We start from the raw sequence: 17,837 nt of genomic DNA, 5'->3' as shown, positions 1-17,837 counted from the left end.
TATATATATATATATATACTGAGTCTTATCTTTTTTCTAAATATGTGGCACAGAATGACTCGACTGGAATTAAAAGATTACCTTGAAAACATCTACAAAGTGCCTGTGGCTGCCATAAGAACCAGGATACAGCACGGTGAGTCTGAATTCTGAACTGCCTTCTGGCAGGTACTTTAACATCCATTTCCCATCAAAACCTTCCTCCAGTTTATCTTTTTTTCATGTTTTATTGAGATCATGAAAATTACAATTCATGTAATGTACAGAATGAAATACAATTGTGTGTTAGAGAGAGAGGCATCGTGCGTAATATGACGGAATACAATACCACAAGTATAATGAAACATGCAAAACTAAACCTTGATTTGGAAATAGTCCTACTGATCAGTACAGAGAGTAATGTAACTCATTAAACGGTGAAAAACACTTAAGTGCTAAATGTGTGTTCATCTTCTGGACTAAACTCAAGGAGAGAGGAAAGGTTTCATAGACTCAAGAGGTATGACTCTACACCAGCCCAAAGAATTAGGAAATAAGAAGGTAGAGAAGTGACAGATTAGAGGTGAAGAATTTGGTGGTATGTCTGATTTGGGGGAGGTGAGATCTTGCCGAAGAACATAATCGATGAAGGGAAGCCATTTCTCAACATACATCGTTTTCCTAGGGTGGATGTTTGATTGCAGTAGGCGATCTGTGATCTTTACCCTCACTAGGTGTTCCCAATTTATTTATTTTTTCTTGCCCAATTGGGCAAAGTTTATTATTTTTTAACAAGTTACATAGAAAAGAGCCATACATTTTAAGATAGCAAGCCAAATACCTCGTTCGTCATTTCTCCCAAATTTTTGAAAACCATTCAGACAAGACTGGCAGCGGGTGAGATCTCCAGTGTTTCGCTGACAATGTCTGTGCAGCTGCTATTAAACTATGGTTGAGTTCCCAACGACTTCTTGGATCAATGGATCATTCTCAAGATGCAATAGGATTGTCTCAGGGGTGAAAGTAATTGAATATCCAGTTATTTGTGCGATGTGCTGAAGGATCATTCCCCAGAACTCTTGTATCCGAGTGCATTGCCACCAGCAATTGTAGTATGAATGGGAATATAAAGATTTTTATATATAGGTTTTTTCTTCTTGATTGTTCATATTCATATTTCTCTGGTTTTTATACATTTATTCTTTAAGTAATATTTTATTAGGATGTTAGAAAGGCCTGTTATATAGAAGGCTTTCCTCTTGTAGGTTAGCAGACAATAGGTACAAAGTTCATGATTCTGTAGTTCTTAGGGCAAACCTTTCAATGTCTGGGTCAGAGAAGATTTTAGTCTGATATGAAGAAACCTTGCCCATTATCATTTAGGTTAGGTTAAGTAAACACTTAGTTTGACACAGATATGTTTCTTTATATCTGGCCAATCAGAGGATTATTACTCAAAATTACCACTGTCTTTTGTAACCAATTATGCTGTTTGAATATTGTTTTCTTGATGATGTCAGTCCATGTATAAAATATCGTGTATTTCCTGAATATGTTCAGAATAGGCTCAAGAAGAAGATGAAGAAGAAAAAGAAGAAAGTTGTCAATTTTTGGTTAACTATTTGGTCTAATTGTTTTCCGATTAATTGAGGCATGTTTCCTGATTATGCTGAGAAGAAAGCAGTCAGTTTTGATGGGTCCTTTGGCCTAACTGTTTTCCGTGTTTCATTGCAATAAAATACAAGAACTTCCTCCTCATTTTGACTTCATTTTTGACATGGAATCTAATATGTACAACACAATAGGCAAATGTCCCAGCTTCCCCACAGCCTTTCCAACATAGTGGCGAGTTGGAAGGAGAGAAGCGTGCCATCTTTTGAGGTGGAATGTACCACCTGGCTAGGATCTTGTAGGATTGTAGACGTAGATGCGCCGAAGATGAAGAGGAAAGAGAGGTACGCCAGATAGCTGCCCATTGACTGTCAGTGAATTCAGTTATTACAGTCACGTGACAAAGCTTTCTTGATACTCCAGAGGCTTTGAGGAACTATATTGTAGCAGTATGAGGTATATTTTTTTTGATAAGGCCACTGAATCCCACTGAGTCGCTGTTCAGTAGATCTTCAAAGCTAGTAAGGGGCAACCTTGAGACGGTGGAAAGGTGTAGATGGGTGTACATGCGTCTCAGTTGAAGACAGAAGAACCATGGGATTTTATGAAAGGAGTTCATCGTAAAAGCAATATCAGTCTCATCCAAGACTTCCTTTGTTTCTTCAGTCATAAATCTTGCCAAAATGTGTGCCATCTTTTTTCTAGTGTCTTCTCCTTTTTCCTTAGGGATATTTTGAAATCAGTATATAGGCTGACTTATCTAATTCCAGTCTCATGAGGTCTTGTTCTAGTAAGGCTTGTTTAGAATCTGTTTCCTTTGTTTTCTCCTGAAGCTTGGATGTTGTGCTGGTGAGCTCTTCAATTTTTCTGGTTATTTTCTTTCTGTTGATTTTGTAGAGTCTCTATAGTGGCAGAAGGTTGTTGTGTCCAATGTTCCCTCTAGGCTGAGGAGTCTCGTGAGCAAAAATTCTACTTTGTGAGCTACTGGCATGAAAGTTGTGAGCGAGCAATTTGGCTACTGCATAAATTAGTTTGCTCTGGAGCCTTCCTGAGCTGAGATAAAAATGTGTGAGCCAAACATCTGTGAGCTAGCTCACACTAACTCAGCTTAGAGGGAACACTGGTTGTGTCATGTCTTTCATGGAATCTCTAATTGGGTCCACTGCTTCAGTAATTGCAGTTTTCATGGTGGTTGAAACTGCTTTTTTCATCAGTGTAGAAACGGTATCTTGGATCATGGACTGAAGTTCCTTCATGGTTGCTTGTGACAGACCGGACGCTACTGATTTTGATATACCTGGTGAACTAGAAGACTGTGGTTTAGGTAAAGGTTTGTTAGAGCCTGCCATTTTTTAAAAAACAGGGTCTTATACTAAAGCCGATAGCCCATACAATACAGTACTATGACAGATTTTTTACACCCACTTATCGCTTATGCCCAAGTTTATTATAATTTATAATTCAGACCACATTTAAACATTATATTTACACAATGATTCAAAAGAACATAAAGTTCTCAGACTTATCACTTATAATCCAAACAAAAGCCAACAAACCAACACACAATGCTGCAGACTTATTGTGAGAACATTTCTTAGTAGCTTCTTCTCTTCTTGCCTTATATGGATAGGTCAGGGGGGAAAAAGGAAGAACAGAGAAAAAGGGCAAAGCAAGAAAAAGCAAAACTTCCAGTGTATATATATATTTTTAGAAGGAAATTGAAAGAAGAAAGAAAAGGAGTGTCAGTCCCGAAACATTAATCCACCTTACCAAACTTTATGATGCAAACTTTTAACTTATATATCCAAGGGTTTGAATGTTATGATCCAAATGTGTAGTTGTCTTCATTAAAATGAAGTCTAAAGAAACACAGTCAAAGGCTTATTCAAGACCAGTAGATCGATTTGTATATCCTCGAGGGATGAGTTTTAATTGTCTTTTAAAGCCGTCATTGAGAACCAAGGGTGATATCAGTTAAGTTGAAAAGTCTCTTGAAAGTTGCCCCACAGCTGTAAGCGCAGCCGCTTCTCTCGTCTGTTGCAATCTGCTAAGCGAAGGGGGGGGGGGGAAGGAGATGTTCTTCCCCTTCTTTTAGTTCTTTAGAGTTCTTTAAAAGGGGCATCATAGAGGGGGCGAGGATCAGTGCTTTTTGCTTTCACTCTAGTCACGGTGGTTTTCTTGAAGATTATATTTGCACAATCTCGATAGTCCCTTTAATCGGGAAGCGACAGCTTCGTCCTTATGGCTGCCACAAGCACACCAGCAAATCTCCTTGCTGGGGATGATCCCGTGTGCTGCCGCCGAACGGGGAGCCCGGATCCAGACCCATGCGCTGCACACCCCCCCCCCGGGGAGTACAGTACAGCTCGGGAACCCCCCGATGCTTCTCTAGAGGAGGTTCGTGGCTGGCGGCTTCACGGAGTGAGCCCCGGTGCCTACCATCGCACTGCGCTGCAGCCCCGCCTTTTCCCCTTCAGTTTATCTTTGAAGAGGCAATTGCTTTGCACTGAGTGGTGGGAGTTGTATCTGTAACATAAAACAAGATTATACTTACAATAAGTTCCTATATGAATGGTATCCTCTATGCCAGGGGGTGCTGGAATGATCCAGGTGGGCTGGAACGATCCAGGTGCAGATCCACAAACTGCATATTTTTGTCCAGTTCTTGAAGGTAGATGTCCAGTGGGGCGCTGAGTAATTTTTTTTTTCTGGAAAAAGGGCAGTAGGCCAAATAAATTTGGGATCCTCTGCTCTATGGGAAGATCAGATTTGGATTATCATCGGCCTATTGATGTCTCTAGAATTTCTTGATATAAACCTGCCATCATCTTGTAGTTTTGTATTTAAGGCCTGAGATCTTGAGGCAGACTTCAATTGTATTTGTGTCAGGAATTTAGTCCTTAAAGGTATTTTTCCTTTTCCCAAATGGACTTGTCATTTAATGTTACAAAGTCATGTTACTGAAAAGCAATCAGATTCCTTGCAAAAAAAATCTTGAAACTGTTGCTTATGACCAACACAAATATTGCTGGTATGTTTGCAAGATAGCAATGCAGATTAAATGCGATATGATTGATTTTTTTTTAAAAAAGCATATCTATTAAAGAAGATGGGAAGCTTCAGGTATCTTTAAGAGGGTATTATTTATTCAAAAGAAGAGAGGGAAATGAATTTGCAAGTAGGAAAGGAGTGATAAAGCATCCTCCATCACTTCGTCAATGTGTGTAAAGCTCTTTGTAGTTGTATTTGAGAACAGCCTATTGGGAACTCTTCTTGTGGAAGACCTATTTAAGTGAATGGGCAGTAAGTTGTACTCTTAAATTGCTTAGACATGTGCAAGAAAATTTTTAGTATAGGGTTACCTTTTGCCTCACCCATCCCTAGAGTCATCCATTGAGGAGAGTTACTGGCAGCTATGTACTGAACTTTGATTTCTCCTTACACTTCGTGACTTCTATTCTCTTTGTGGAATATTAAGCCATGTAGTTGTATTGTGCATGTAAGAAGCACATATAACGTAGGAACTGAGCAGTTCTAATGAAATAATGGGGCTCATTGTGGCTGCTAAATTCATGTATGTCTTTGGCAGTCTCTTTAAACTGGACTGCCCAAGAGACCCAGCTGAGCCTGCAGGGAGAGTCTCCCCATGGGCTCAGTTGCTTCATGGGCTCACTGGGACAGTCTGGTTTGAAGGGGCTGCCCAAAAGAGCCCCAGGTGAGCCAGCAGGGAGAGTGCTCCCCCCCGCTGTTTTGTGGGCTGTCTTATGCAGTCCCTTTAAATGCCCCCTGTTTAAAGGGACCGCAGAAGAAATCCCCCCAAAAAGCTGTGCGGTAGAAGCAATCTTCTCCAGCCACTCAGTGGTTTTTTGGGGGTTTTCGAGTAATTCCCAAATATATCCGGCACTTTTTCGGGAACTATTTTTCTCGGTTCTCCTGAAAAATCCTGGATACCTTTGGGGTACCGAAATATATCTGATAAATACTGATAAGATATTTTTGGGTATGTTTTTGGATCTGGTAGATTCTAATGCTCACCCTTAGGCCCACTCTCTTGACTTTTCGCAAACTATGCAAAACTGGATTATTCAAGAGGGCTTTTCTATTCAAATAATAGGATTGCTGTGTACAGAATGGTTCACAAACTTACTCGGATAAATGATTAGGGACTGTACTGTAGCTTACTGGCAGTAGGATCTTATTATGTAATTCTTGTTTAATGTGACATGTTAATATACCATATTTTGGTTCTTTCTGGTAGTTTCAGACTTCTAAAATCCTAATGAATTGTTTATTAAACGCCCATTTTGTTGATTGTACTGACTCGTTCTATGCAATCTACCTTGAGTCCCTGTGAGAAAAGCGGACTATAAATAATGTAGATAAATAAATAAAATTTGCTGGCTTAGCACATTGTCAGGGATATGGCCAGAAATACAGGGGAACTGCTGATGTTGTGGCACCCATAAACAGAACAAATTTGGCCTCTCAGGGAAGCATGCCAAGAAGGGAGTCTAGAGACCCAGGATAGAATAGCATTGAAGAGCAGTAAGAAGAGGACAGAGTGACAACAATTATATGGCCTTGTGTAAATTAGAAGCCATCTAACCCAGGAGTCCCCTGGACTGCAAGGAGATCAAATCAATCAATCCTAAAAGAAATCAACCCTGACTGTTCCCTGGAAGGCCAGATACTGAAGCTGAAGCTCAAATACTTTGGCCACCAAATGAGAAGGGAGCATTCACTGGAGAAGACCCTGATGCTGGGAAAGACTGAAGTTCAAAGAAGAAGAGGACGGCAAAGGATGAGATGGCTGGACAGTGTTATCGAGGCAACGGACATGAAATTAAGGAAACTCCGGAGCACGACGGAAGACAGGAGGGCCTGGCGTGATGTGGTCCATGGGGTCGCGAAGAGTCGGACTCGACTATGCGACTGAACAGCAACAACCCAGGGGTATCAAACATACAGCCTGTGGGCTGGAACCAGCCCCTGTAGGGCTTGTACCTGGCCCATGAGCACCTGGCTCTCTAGTCTCGTCCTTGGGGGCCGCTGAGTGGCTTGCTTTCACATGTCTCTCTCAATCGCATGGGGAGAAAGACAAAGCCAAGCCTCCTTCCCTCTATTGGCTGAGGTCTCCTCTCTCCTCCTCCTCTTCTTCCTTTATTCTTTGCTACAACTGACTGAGATTGGAAGGAAGGAGGCGTTGGGGCTGCAACCAGACGGGGGAAGTGAGAAAGTTGTGATCTGCCAGGCAGAAGTCCTCCTGCACGTGGAAACGCTGAGCAGGACCCAAACCACCATTGCCAAGAAACGCCTAAGCAGCCTCACTTACTTTTGGATAGCAAACAAGCATTGCTTGGTTTTGAGCAATAAGTCTCAGCGTGAGCCAGTTTGGTGTCGTGGTTAAGTGCGTGGACTCTAATCTGGGAGAACCGGGTTTGATTCCCCACTCCTCCGCTTGCACCTGGCTGGATGACCTTGGGCAAGCCGTAGTTCTGATAAGGGCTGTCCTTGAAAAAGAGCAGTTCTTGAAAGAGCTTTCTCAGCCCCACCTGCCTCATAGAATCATAGAATGTTAACAGTTGGAAGGGACATTACAGGTCATCTAGTCCAACCCCCTGCACTCTGCAGGAACATAGCCGAAAGACAGCCCTACAACATACCTGAAAGATGGTCGTCCAGCTTCCGCTTGAAAACGTCCAGTGAAGGAGCATCCACCACCTCCCGAGGCAGACTGTTCCACTGCTCAACCACTCTTACAGCTAGGAAGTTTCTCCTGATATTTAGCCGGTAGCGACTCCCTTGTAATTTCCACCCATTAGATCTAGCACATAACTAGCACAGATCAGGTTTTCATAGCTTATGAGTTCATAGAGGCGTAATAGGGGCCTCATAAGGCAACAAACATTGACATTCCCATGGGCTCAGCTCCCTCCCTGGATGAAGCCTCACAATGTTCTCCCATTTAGCAACGCAGCATGAAAGGGCGCGCAGTTGGCCCTGCTCACGGGAGGGGACGGCAGTGACTGGGTGGGTTTAATGGGCACTGTTCCCCTCCCTCCCTCCCTCCCCCCCCCCCCCCCTCCCCCCCTCCCCTTTTACTAAATCAGCATCGAGACCAATGTTCCCTGTAAGCTGTGGAGTCTTGTGAGCAAAAATTCTACTTTGTGAGCTACTGGCATTAAAGTTGTGAGCGAGCAATTTGGGTACTCCATAAATTAGTTTGCTCTGGAGCCCTCCTTCCTGAGCTATGGCAAAAATGTGTGAGCCAGAGGCTAAACAACTGTGAGCTAGCTCACTCCTCTAAGCTGTGGAGTCTTGTGAGCAAAAATTCTACTTTGTGAGCTACTGGCATTAAAGTTGTGAGCGAGCAATTTGGCTACTGCATAAATTAGTCTGCTCTGGAGCCGTCCCTTCCTGAGCTAAGGTAAAAATGTGTGAGCCGGAGGCTAACAAACGGTGAGCTAGCTCACACTAACTCAGCTTAGAGGGAACACTGACGAGACCAGTGTTCCCTCTAAGCTGTGGAGTCTTGTGAGCAAAAATTCTACTTTGTGAGCTACTGGCATTAAAGTTGTGAGCGAGCAATTTGGCTACTGCATAAATTAGTCTGCTCTGGAGCCGTCCCTTCCTGAGCTAAGGTAAAAATGTGTGAGCCGGAGGCTAAAAAACGGTGAGCTAGCTCACACTAACTCAGCTTAGAGGGAACACTGATCGAGACCTCTCGTTGCTGCCTCCTTCGTGGGGCAGGAAGACAGCCCCGCCTCTTGTAATCTGCAGCTGGCAGTGGAGGATCTTGGGAGGGGAAGGCGAGGTGAGCTCTGCTCCCGAGGAACCCCGCTTGCTCTTCTTTGCAGAGGGTATTTTAACTTGTCTGTGTGGTTGGGATTTTCTCTCTCTCTCCTCCTGCCACTGCTCTTTGGTCGGGCTTGATTAGACTTGTCACCCCATTTGTATCTGCGGCTCAGTGGCAGAGCGTCTGTTTGGTATGCAAAGGGTTCCTGGTTCAGGCCTCGGTGTCTCCAGTTAAAAGGGTCAGGTGGCAGGTGATGGGAAAGGACCTCTGCCTCAGACCTTGGACAGGTGCTGCCTGGACAATGCTCCCTCTAAGCTGTGGAGTCTTGTGAGCAAGAATTCTACCTTGTGAGCTGCTGGCATCAAAGTTGTGAGCCAGCAGTTTGGCTCCTGCATAAAACAGTTTGCTCTGGAGCCCTCCTTCCTGAGCGAAGAAAGAAATGTGTGAGCCGGAGGCTAAAAAATCTGTGAGCTAGCTCACACTAACTCATCTTAGAGGGAACACTGGCTGCCAGTCTGATAAGAGTCACTGCCAGTCTGACTTTGATGGACCAGGGATCTGATTCATTATAAGGCAGTTTCATGTGAGGGGGGGGGGGATTCTTCTGACAAGCAGAGTTTCCATTGAGATCGCCCTGCTCTGCTATTTATTCTGAGACCTGATTGGTGTGGGTAGTCTGGACACGTACACCCAGGTTGAAAGAAAGGGAGGGAAAGAGATGCCTTGGGGTAAGGGGAAAGGAGAATTAAAAGGAAATTATTTTGGCTTATTCCAGAAAGATTTTTTTTTTAAGATGTGATTTCTCTGTGTCAATCTGGGATTTGTTTATTATACCCCTGCAGGGAGGGCGGGATATAAATCAAAGAAATAAATAAATTTTCCTTTCAAAAAGACCCTGATTAGGAATGATAACACTTGGATCGGATTCCAATGTTTAATGACTGGAAGTAAATGGCTAGGCATTTAAAAATACATTTCGTGTACCATATGTTCCAGTTCAACACATCTTCCTCTCTTCTTGCCCACCTCGCTGGCTGCTTTCCTTCACAATAACCCCACCCCTTTGCTTTTTAAAACTCTTTCATTCTTATCACTAGCACTGAGTGGATTTTGCCCAGTCTGAAATGGACGCATTATTTTGCTTGGAGAGATTGTTATTAGTGGAAAAGAGCAAGAGTCCTGTAGCACCTTAATGACTAACAAAATTTGTGGCAGGGGGTGAGTTTTCGTGAGTCACTGCTCACTTCTTCAGGTATAGCTAGAATGTGAGCCCATCTGTCATATATATGGGAGGGCAAATTGATTTCAGATTCACATCTGCTCCAACACCTCAGACAGAGGCATCTGAAAACACCTTTATAAAGTCTATATCTCTGGAACCTAGCAGTTCAAAAGCCAGAAATTGCAAGTAGATAAATAGGTGCCGCTTGGGTGGGAAGGTAACAGTGTTCCGTGCGCCTTGGCGTTTAGTCATGCCAGCCACATGACCATGGAAACGTCTTCGGACAGCGCTGGCTCTTTGGCTTGGAAACTGAGGTGAGCGCCGTAACCCTAGAGTCGGATTCGACTGGCTTTCGAGGAAGGGAAACCTTTACCTGGTGTTACATTTTATGGCACACAAAGGCCTGGCTTAACAAAGTGGCATTTGTGTCTGATCCAGCCTTCGTAACAAATGAGCTTGACACCTCTGACCTAACCTATTATCAATAGATCTAGTTTGCAGAGACCCAGGTGCAGAAGTGGCTGAGAATTGCAAGAATGTCCACCTTTCACAGAAGTTGAAGATGTGATTCAAGGATGGGAGTACTGGTTGGGGGCCCAAAAGATATTCCTGTGCGTAAGAAACTTGTAATCCTTATTTTAAAATAAGGATTACATTGTTAAGATAAAAAGTAGCAAGAATGAACTAACATTTTTATATCTCCTGAAAATGTTATTTTAAGCATAGATAATCTTGTACGGTGTTTGAAGTAATAAAGCAATGAGTTAGCCAAGAATGCGCACCCTTATCAAGTGGAACAGTTAACTGCTGTTAGGAAATTACTTTAAAATCCTGTAAATATGGGAAGTTTGTGTTGATCATGAACTTCTTCTCAGAAGGGGCTCCTTGCCTCTGACCTGCTTACTTTGGGGGTAAGAACTTTTTATGGACTCATGTGATCACTCTTCTTTAAAATTATCTTTGTAACAATGATAGAGAGATGGCATAATGCTTTGTGGATTTAGTCTGTATTAAGATTCTAATAGTTTTGCTTTAATAAAAAGCTTAGAATGGAAGCAGAGACTCTGTAATAGTATTGTGTACTACATTGAGAACAAACTTACAGTGTTATTGTGGTGTGCTTCTAGCTAGGAGTTAAATGATCTGGTATAGGAAAGTTAATGAGATGCCTAGGGTTTCGTAAGTGCATGCCTATTTTAGAATCAGGCCTGACCAGAGTCAGGCGTGTTTCTCAGTGTTGAGTAAAAGTTTAGCTTTACAGTAGAATTCTTGTATGTACAGATGATTTATAGAATTTTTATATCTGCATTGATACACCTGGTGGGTGCAATAAAATACAGCTTTGAATGTAGGAAAACAGCAGTAAAATTATGACGTGATTAACATAGCAGTTGTAATTGTGTTTGCTCCAAGGCAAGGGTCTGGCTGTACATCCAGTAGGGCGTGGGGCAGGTAGTCATAAGGCCATTTTTAGGCAACATGCAAATATTTCTTCTGTAATGGCCAAACTGACCTCTTCCCCTCCCCATCAAAACTAATTAAAAACCATATGTAAGTCGGGGGCTATTTTTGGGCAGGAACGCACAGGAACGGAGTTCCGGCTGGCTTCAGAGTTGGCCATGCCCACTACACCCAAAACCTCTGTGTGCGTGGCTACAGAGGGAAGGCCTGAAGAGTGACCCCCCCGCCACTCTGAGGCGGGCCGGGGGGGGGGGCGGGAGGGTTGGGGGGGGAATAAATGCCTCCCCGTGCCTTCCCCGGCCTGTCCAAGGGCCGGCTTGCCTGGAATCCCTGCAGCTGTGGGGCACCCGGGCAAGCCAAGGGAAGGCATGGGGCGTGGCTTAATATGCTAATGAGCTTCACTGTCAGGGATGTGGCCTAATATGCAAATGGGTTTCTGCTGTTGGGTGTGGCCTGTTATGCTAATGAGTTCCTGCTGGGCTTTTTCTACAAAAAAAAGCCCTGTGTTAAGTCTATATATCTGTGAAAGATGATATATTGAAAGAGGGAAATTTTTTGCTCATGGGAAAAGTTTGTTTACTTCACAGGTTCCCGGAAGCAGAGGGACCACAGAAACAGACCTATTAAGAAGCCAGATTACAAGGTTGCATATGTACAGCTGGTGAGTAAATGTGTTTGTTTGAAGCCAGGAAGGGAAGGGTATTGCGCTGAATATTGATTTAACCAGTGATAGTCATTTAGCCAGATACTGCAATTTTGCCAGGGATGAGGCTTATTCTCCACATGGTACTGAGGGGAAGCCACCATGTAGATTTGTAGAGCTGTCTTGATGTGGGTGTTTTGCAGCAGGTGAGATAACAGGACACAAGCATTCCCAGTAACTGTATGTGCTAAAAACGATTGGCTAGCTACCAGTACTTCTCTGTGAGTGTGTCTTTTTATGTGGGGAGATGCCTTTTCTGTATTACCATATACACAAGAGGGAATCCACAAGGATTTATGGGAGGCATCTAATTTCCCCCTTCCCCACAATTTCCCCTTTCCCGGAAGCCCCCTTCCCCTAGCCTCTGCCCTTCTCTTCCTTCCTTCTCTCCTTCTAGGTTGCCAACCTGGAGATCTCTTGGAATCACGATGAATCTCCCGGCTACAGAAATCAGTTCCCCTTAGGGCTGCCAGCTCCATGTTGGAAAATCCCTGGAAATTGGGGTGTGTGGGGAGCCTTGGGAAGGTGAGATGTGGGGAGGGACGTGACCCCAGCGGGGCATAATGCCACAGAATCCATCCCCAAAGCAGCCATTTTCTCCATAGGAGATGATCTCCGTCATCTGGAGTTGTAATTCTGGGTGATCTTCAGCCCCCACTCTGGGAGACTGGGAGGTCAGCAGACCTAGTTCTGCCAGAGGAAATAGGTGCTTTAGAGTGCTATAGCATAATACTCCTCTGAGGTCCCTCCCCTCTTCAAATCCCACCCTCCCCAGGCTCCACCCCCCAAAAAATCTCTAGGGATTTTGTAACCTGGAGTTGGCAGTCCTGTCTCCTTCCCACCCAACAGCCAGCATGCCTTTATCTGCCCCACTGTCTTAATCTGTCCCCCCAGCAGCCTCTGCTTAGGAAAACTGTGGTCCAGTTGTCCGGTGCTGGCACCTGGGCGAGGCCCACTTGCATTGGCGGGAATCCACAAAGATTTGTGGGGGGTGTCTCACTTTCCTTTGTACCCCCCTCCCCATCCTGTTTCCTCTTTCCCTCCTCCTGGCAACCTCCATATCCTCTCCCCTGTCCCTGCCTCATTCTGTCCTCAGACATTCATTCACTTTTATCTGCCTCCCATTTTCAGCTATATTTATTATTTATTTACTTCGTTTATACCACAGCCTTTTCTACAGTGGGAACTAAAGCAGCTTACATTAAGCAGCTTAGGGCTCTTTAGCTTGGAGAAACGACGACTGAGGGGTGACATGATTGAGGTTTATAAGATTATGCATGGGAAAGAGCAGGTAGAGAAAGAGGTACTTTTCTCCCTTTCTCACAATACAAGAACTCGTGGGCACTCCATGAAATTGCTGAGCGGTCGGGTTAGAACAGATAAAAGGAAGTACTTCTTCACCCAAAGAGTGATTAACACTTGGAATTCACTGCCACAGGAAGTGGTGGCGGCTGCAAGCATGGACGGCTTCAAAAGGGAATTAGATAAGCATATGGAGCAGAGGTCCATCAGTGGCTATTAGCCACAAGGTATAGATAGGGACTCTGGGGCAAGTGATGCTCTGTCATCTTGGTGCTTGGGGGGGGGGGGGGCAACAGGGGGATGGCTTCTAGTGTCCTGGCCCCACTGGTGGACCTCCTGATGGCACCTGGTATTTTTGGCCACTGTGTGACACAGAGTGTTGGACTGGATGGGCCTTTGGCCTGATCCAACATTGGCATCTCTTATGTTCTTATGTTCTTATTGTCCTCCCCTTCTTTTTATCAGCACAGCCGCCCTGTGTGGTAAACAGTGTTCCCTCTAACCTGAGCTAGTGTGAGCTAGCTCACAGTTTTGTAGCCTCAAGCTCGCACATTTTTTTGTCTCAGCTCAGGGAGGAGGGCTCCAGAGCAAACTAATTTATGCAGTAGCCAAATTGCTCGCTCACAACTTTAAGGCCAGTAGCTCTCAAAATAGAATGTTTGCTCACAAGACTCCACAGCTTAGGGGGAGCATTGGTGGTAAATTAGGCTGAAAGTATGCGACTGTTCCAAAATCACTGAGTGATCTACCACAGCAAAATGGGGATTTGAATTTGAGTCTCACAGTCCCTTCTCTGAAGCTCTAACCACTACACAACACTGGCTTTCATAGAGTGGCTGCTATTGAACAGTAGCAAGCAGCCAGGCCTAGTTGAGTCATATACGTCAGGTGATATCACGTCATCGAGAGGTGGCTTCCAGGCCTGGGGTTGCCAGCCTCCAGGCGGAACCTGGAGATCTCTCAGAATTACAACTGATTTCCAGATGACAGAGATCTGTCCCTTTGGAGAAGATGACTGCTTTGGAGGGTAACCTTTATGGCATTATATTTGTCTGAGGCCTCTACCCCAGAATCTCCAAGAATTTCCCAATCTGGAGTTGGTAACTTTAGTTGAGTCCTCCCTCAAAGGCAAAAATTAACCCTGGAAAGGGCCCTGCCTCTTCTCCCTGCCTTTTTATTCACAGAAACAGATATTGGAATACTGTAGTTCGCTCACTGAGGGAATCCATTGCTTACAGCTACAAGCACTCCTATTATCATTTTGGGGTTTTTAAGCCACCCAAACCTTTATCATTTTGGGGTTTTTAAGCCACCCTTTTCTGGTTTGTAGAAAGATCTGTCTTGCCTGTTCACAGCTCCAGTCACCGAATTTAAGTATCCAAAGGTTTGACTGACTTGGCTGTTACAATAGGAGATTCCACAGTATGAGGGCTCACTGGGAAGGGTTCTAGAATTGTTTAATCGTTTATTCTCAAGATTTATACCCCTTTTAAAAAATGCAGTTGAACTCCCACAAAGCAACCTACATTCAGGTTTAGTAACAATTAACATTTAGGCACGAAAGCCGTACAAAGCTGTGATACATGGAGGTAAAACAGTGGCAATCATTGTCTAAAATAGAATGGCAGATAAAAGATCAGCATTCAGTGGCTCGAGGGAATAAAGGTGCTTTCTTTTTCCTTCAGAAGGTCAATAAAAATGGTGCCAACCACACATCTAGGGGAAGGGACAACAGCAGAGAAATCTTTCATGGGTCTCTGCTAACCTAACCTCACAATTACACGGTTCTTTTACCAAGGCCTCAACTGCTGACCTTGGATCTTGAGCTGGGTCATATAGATGAATAAAACCCCTTCAGGTTCTTTAAACCCAAACCATTTAGGGCTTTCAGTGTTAAAACTAGGGGTGTGCAAGGGAAAAAAAAATATTTTTTTTCCAGATTCGGGTATAATGGAGCCAAATATATTCGGTATTGCCGAATATTCCCGAATACCAGTATCAGTATTGCATTCAGGTTTGGGAAATATTTCGTAATACTGAATATATTCAGTTCCATTATACCTTATGAACTATTATTGGCAAATTTTCTAGGGTTTATTAAGTGGCCGGGGGGGGGGGGGGGTGGTGAGAGTTTTTTTTTATGTCCTGGCCTCAGTGTTTTTGCACCAGTTGAAATTCCTGAACTTCTTTCAAAGGCACATGGAACATGTTATTGTAGTCCATCCTGGATATTACCACAGTATGTGAGATGGTGGCCCCCGGTCGTCTTTCTCCAGGAACAGCCACAGTTGGCCAACCAGTTTAAGCTAGTAAAAGGTTATAGGTATCCAGGAAGTTGTTGTTGTTGTTGTTCAGTCGCACAGTCGAGTCCAACTCTTCGCAACCCCATGGACCACATCACGCCAGGCCCTCCTTTCTTCCGTCGTGCTCCGGAGTTTGCTTAATTTCATGTCCGTTGCATCGATAACACTGTCCAGCCATCTCATCCTTTGCCGTCCTCTTCTTCTTTGACCTTCAATCTTTCCCAGCATCAGGGTCTTCTCCAGTGAGTGCTCCCTTCTCATTTGGTGGCCAAAGTATTTGAGTACTCCTAATTATAAGTCTCCTGTTTAGGGGTGTGCAAAAAAAAAAAATTCAGCTGATTCGGATTCCGCCAAATCAGGCAGAATCAATTTCGGCTGCCAGTGAGACTCCCGCATGTCAGTTTTGTCAGTAGGAGCCATTGGGAAGTGTTTCCGCCATCCGAATGTCAATTTCAGCCCCATTATATCTTATAGGCCATTGAAGTCAATGGTGAAAACATACAGTATATTCTGGGGGCTGGAGGGGAGGGGGTTTGAGGGAGTGACTCCAAATTTTCAGGGTAGCTTCAGGAGACTCTCCCCACATAAACCCCCATGTACCAAAGCAATTAGACTAGTGGACTCAATTCTATGGGCACCCAAACTGGTTACCCCCATTACCTCCATTGTTTCCAATGGGGAAACCCAGCCAGCAGCACTTAAGGCAAGCAAGTAGGCAGCACCCAGCAGTCAGACTCTCCCAGAGAATCTCAGGGAAAGTGAACTGTCTTGGGAGGTGCTTGTTTGCCAGGAGAACAAGTGGCACACTTCAGAACAAGTGGCACTGTGGCAGTGCAAGCATGCCACAGTGCCACACAAAAACCGCAAAAGACCAATAGGAACAACATTTATACAGGCCCTGCCCTGTGTAAATTGATGGTGCAACCAGAAGTCCAGGGATGTAGCAGGTCAGGCCAGGGTAGAGTTGGGTAGAGTTGACTTTCTCTCCCCCTTCCCAAGCAAGGAAGGTGGTGTGCAAAGCAACACCACCAACCTTGCAGACTGCCCCCCCCCCCCCCCCTTGGTCTTTTGGGCACAAGAGCTCTGCAAGTCGTGAGCCGCTTCTCTTAAATGTCACTGCAAGGCTCTTACTTGTTTGGCAAAAAGCTGAAGGACAGGCCTTTTAAACAGGAGCTAGAAGTTGGAATCGTTTGATTGTACTGATAGTAACTTTAGCTATTTTGTCCTTTTACATTTTTTTTCCTAAGGAGAATGCTGATTGCGGTCAGCCAAAAGTTGTGACGCCGTTGGTCTTGGCTCTACATGCAGCCTGAGGCAAGGACATGGTCTCCCCTCTGATGTTGTTCCATCCTTTGGAAATGCTTGGAAGTCTTGGTACTTCCCTGTGCCTCCAAATCAGTGTTCCCTCTAAGCTGAGTTAGTGTGACCTAGCTCACAGTTTTTTAGCCTCCAGCTCGCACATTTTAGTCTTTGCTGAGGAAGGATGGCTCCAGAGCAAACTAATTTATGCAGTGGCCAACTCGCTCGCTCACAACCTTTAATACCAGTAGCTCCCAAAGTAGAATTTTTGCCCACAGGGCTCCACAGCTTAGAGGGAACATCGATCACCTCCAATCAACCACTTCTGAAACCAGCACAGTGGCCCTTTTGGTGTCGTGGTTAAGTGCGCGGACTCTAATCTGGGAGAACCGGGTTTGATTCCCCACTGCTCCACTTGCACCTGCTGGATGACCTTGGGCAAACTGTAGTTCTGATAAGAGCTGTTCTTGAAAAAGAGCAGTTTCTGCCAAGAGCTCTCTCAGCCCCACCTACCTCACAGGGTGTTTGTTGTGGGGAGGGGAAGGGAAAGGAGTTTGTAAGCTGCTCTGAGACACCTTTGGGTAGTGAAGGGCACTAACTCAGTTTAGAGGGAACACTGGAGGTGATTACTCTGATTTCAATAGGTGAGCGCAGGGTGGTGTCCTAGCACAAAGTTCTGCCTGCTGCCTGGACTTGTTGTGTTATCTTTGGTGCTGGAAGTTATCCCAGTGTGAAATAGACAAGAAAGAACTCCTGAATTAGGCAGATGTTCTTTGACTTGCTTTTACCTCGCTCCAGCCTCTGGTTCATCCTTTGACACGAACTTAAGGCTCAAACGATTATGTTTGTTGCTTCCAGATAATACTGTGAGAGAGGCTCTTTGTTTTGGAAGGCATTTGTGGTAGCCCCCTGAAAGAGTCAGTAGGGGGCACCCTTACTCTTTGTTTTGTCTCCACTTGCTGGCTTCCTTACCTATCTGGGAGAAATTGTTTTGACTTGAAAGCAGGAGTTACATTTCCCTCCTCTGGAAGTCATCAGCTTCCATTTCCCAGGCCAACTTATGCAATCTAATATGCACACATTAATCATTGTATCCCAGGGTTGGAAGATGAAAAGGCTGATGTTAGACATCCTATAACTCAGAACTTTGCGGGTGAGAAT

General features: G+C 44.5%; 1 protein-coding gene across 1 annotated transcript in view; it reads left to right on the top strand.

The window, feature by feature from the left end:
• Positions 1-17,837, top strand: part of MRPL23 (mitochondrial ribosomal protein L23) — a 35,100-nt gene that overhangs the window by 6,734 nt on the left and 10,529 nt on the right. The window contains exons 3-4 of the mRNA XM_015425759.1: positions 54-136; positions 11,657-11,730. Of these exons, the coding sequence (XP_015281245.1) occupies positions 54-136; positions 11,657-11,730 (157 nt within the window). The remainder of the gene's footprint in view (positions 1-53; positions 137-11,656; positions 11,731-17,837) is intronic.

The sequence above is a fragment of the Gekko japonicus genome, unplaced genomic scaffold (assembly GCF_001447785.1).
Source record: "Gekko japonicus isolate JY-2015 unplaced genomic scaffold, Gekko_japonicus_V1.1 scaffold1792, whole genome shotgun sequence".
Taxonomy (NCBI): Eukaryota; Metazoa; Chordata; class Lepidosauria; order Squamata; family Gekkonidae; genus Gekko; species Gekko japonicus.
Note: the sequence above shows the minus strand (reverse complement) of the source record. Positions and strands in the feature narration are given on the sequence as shown.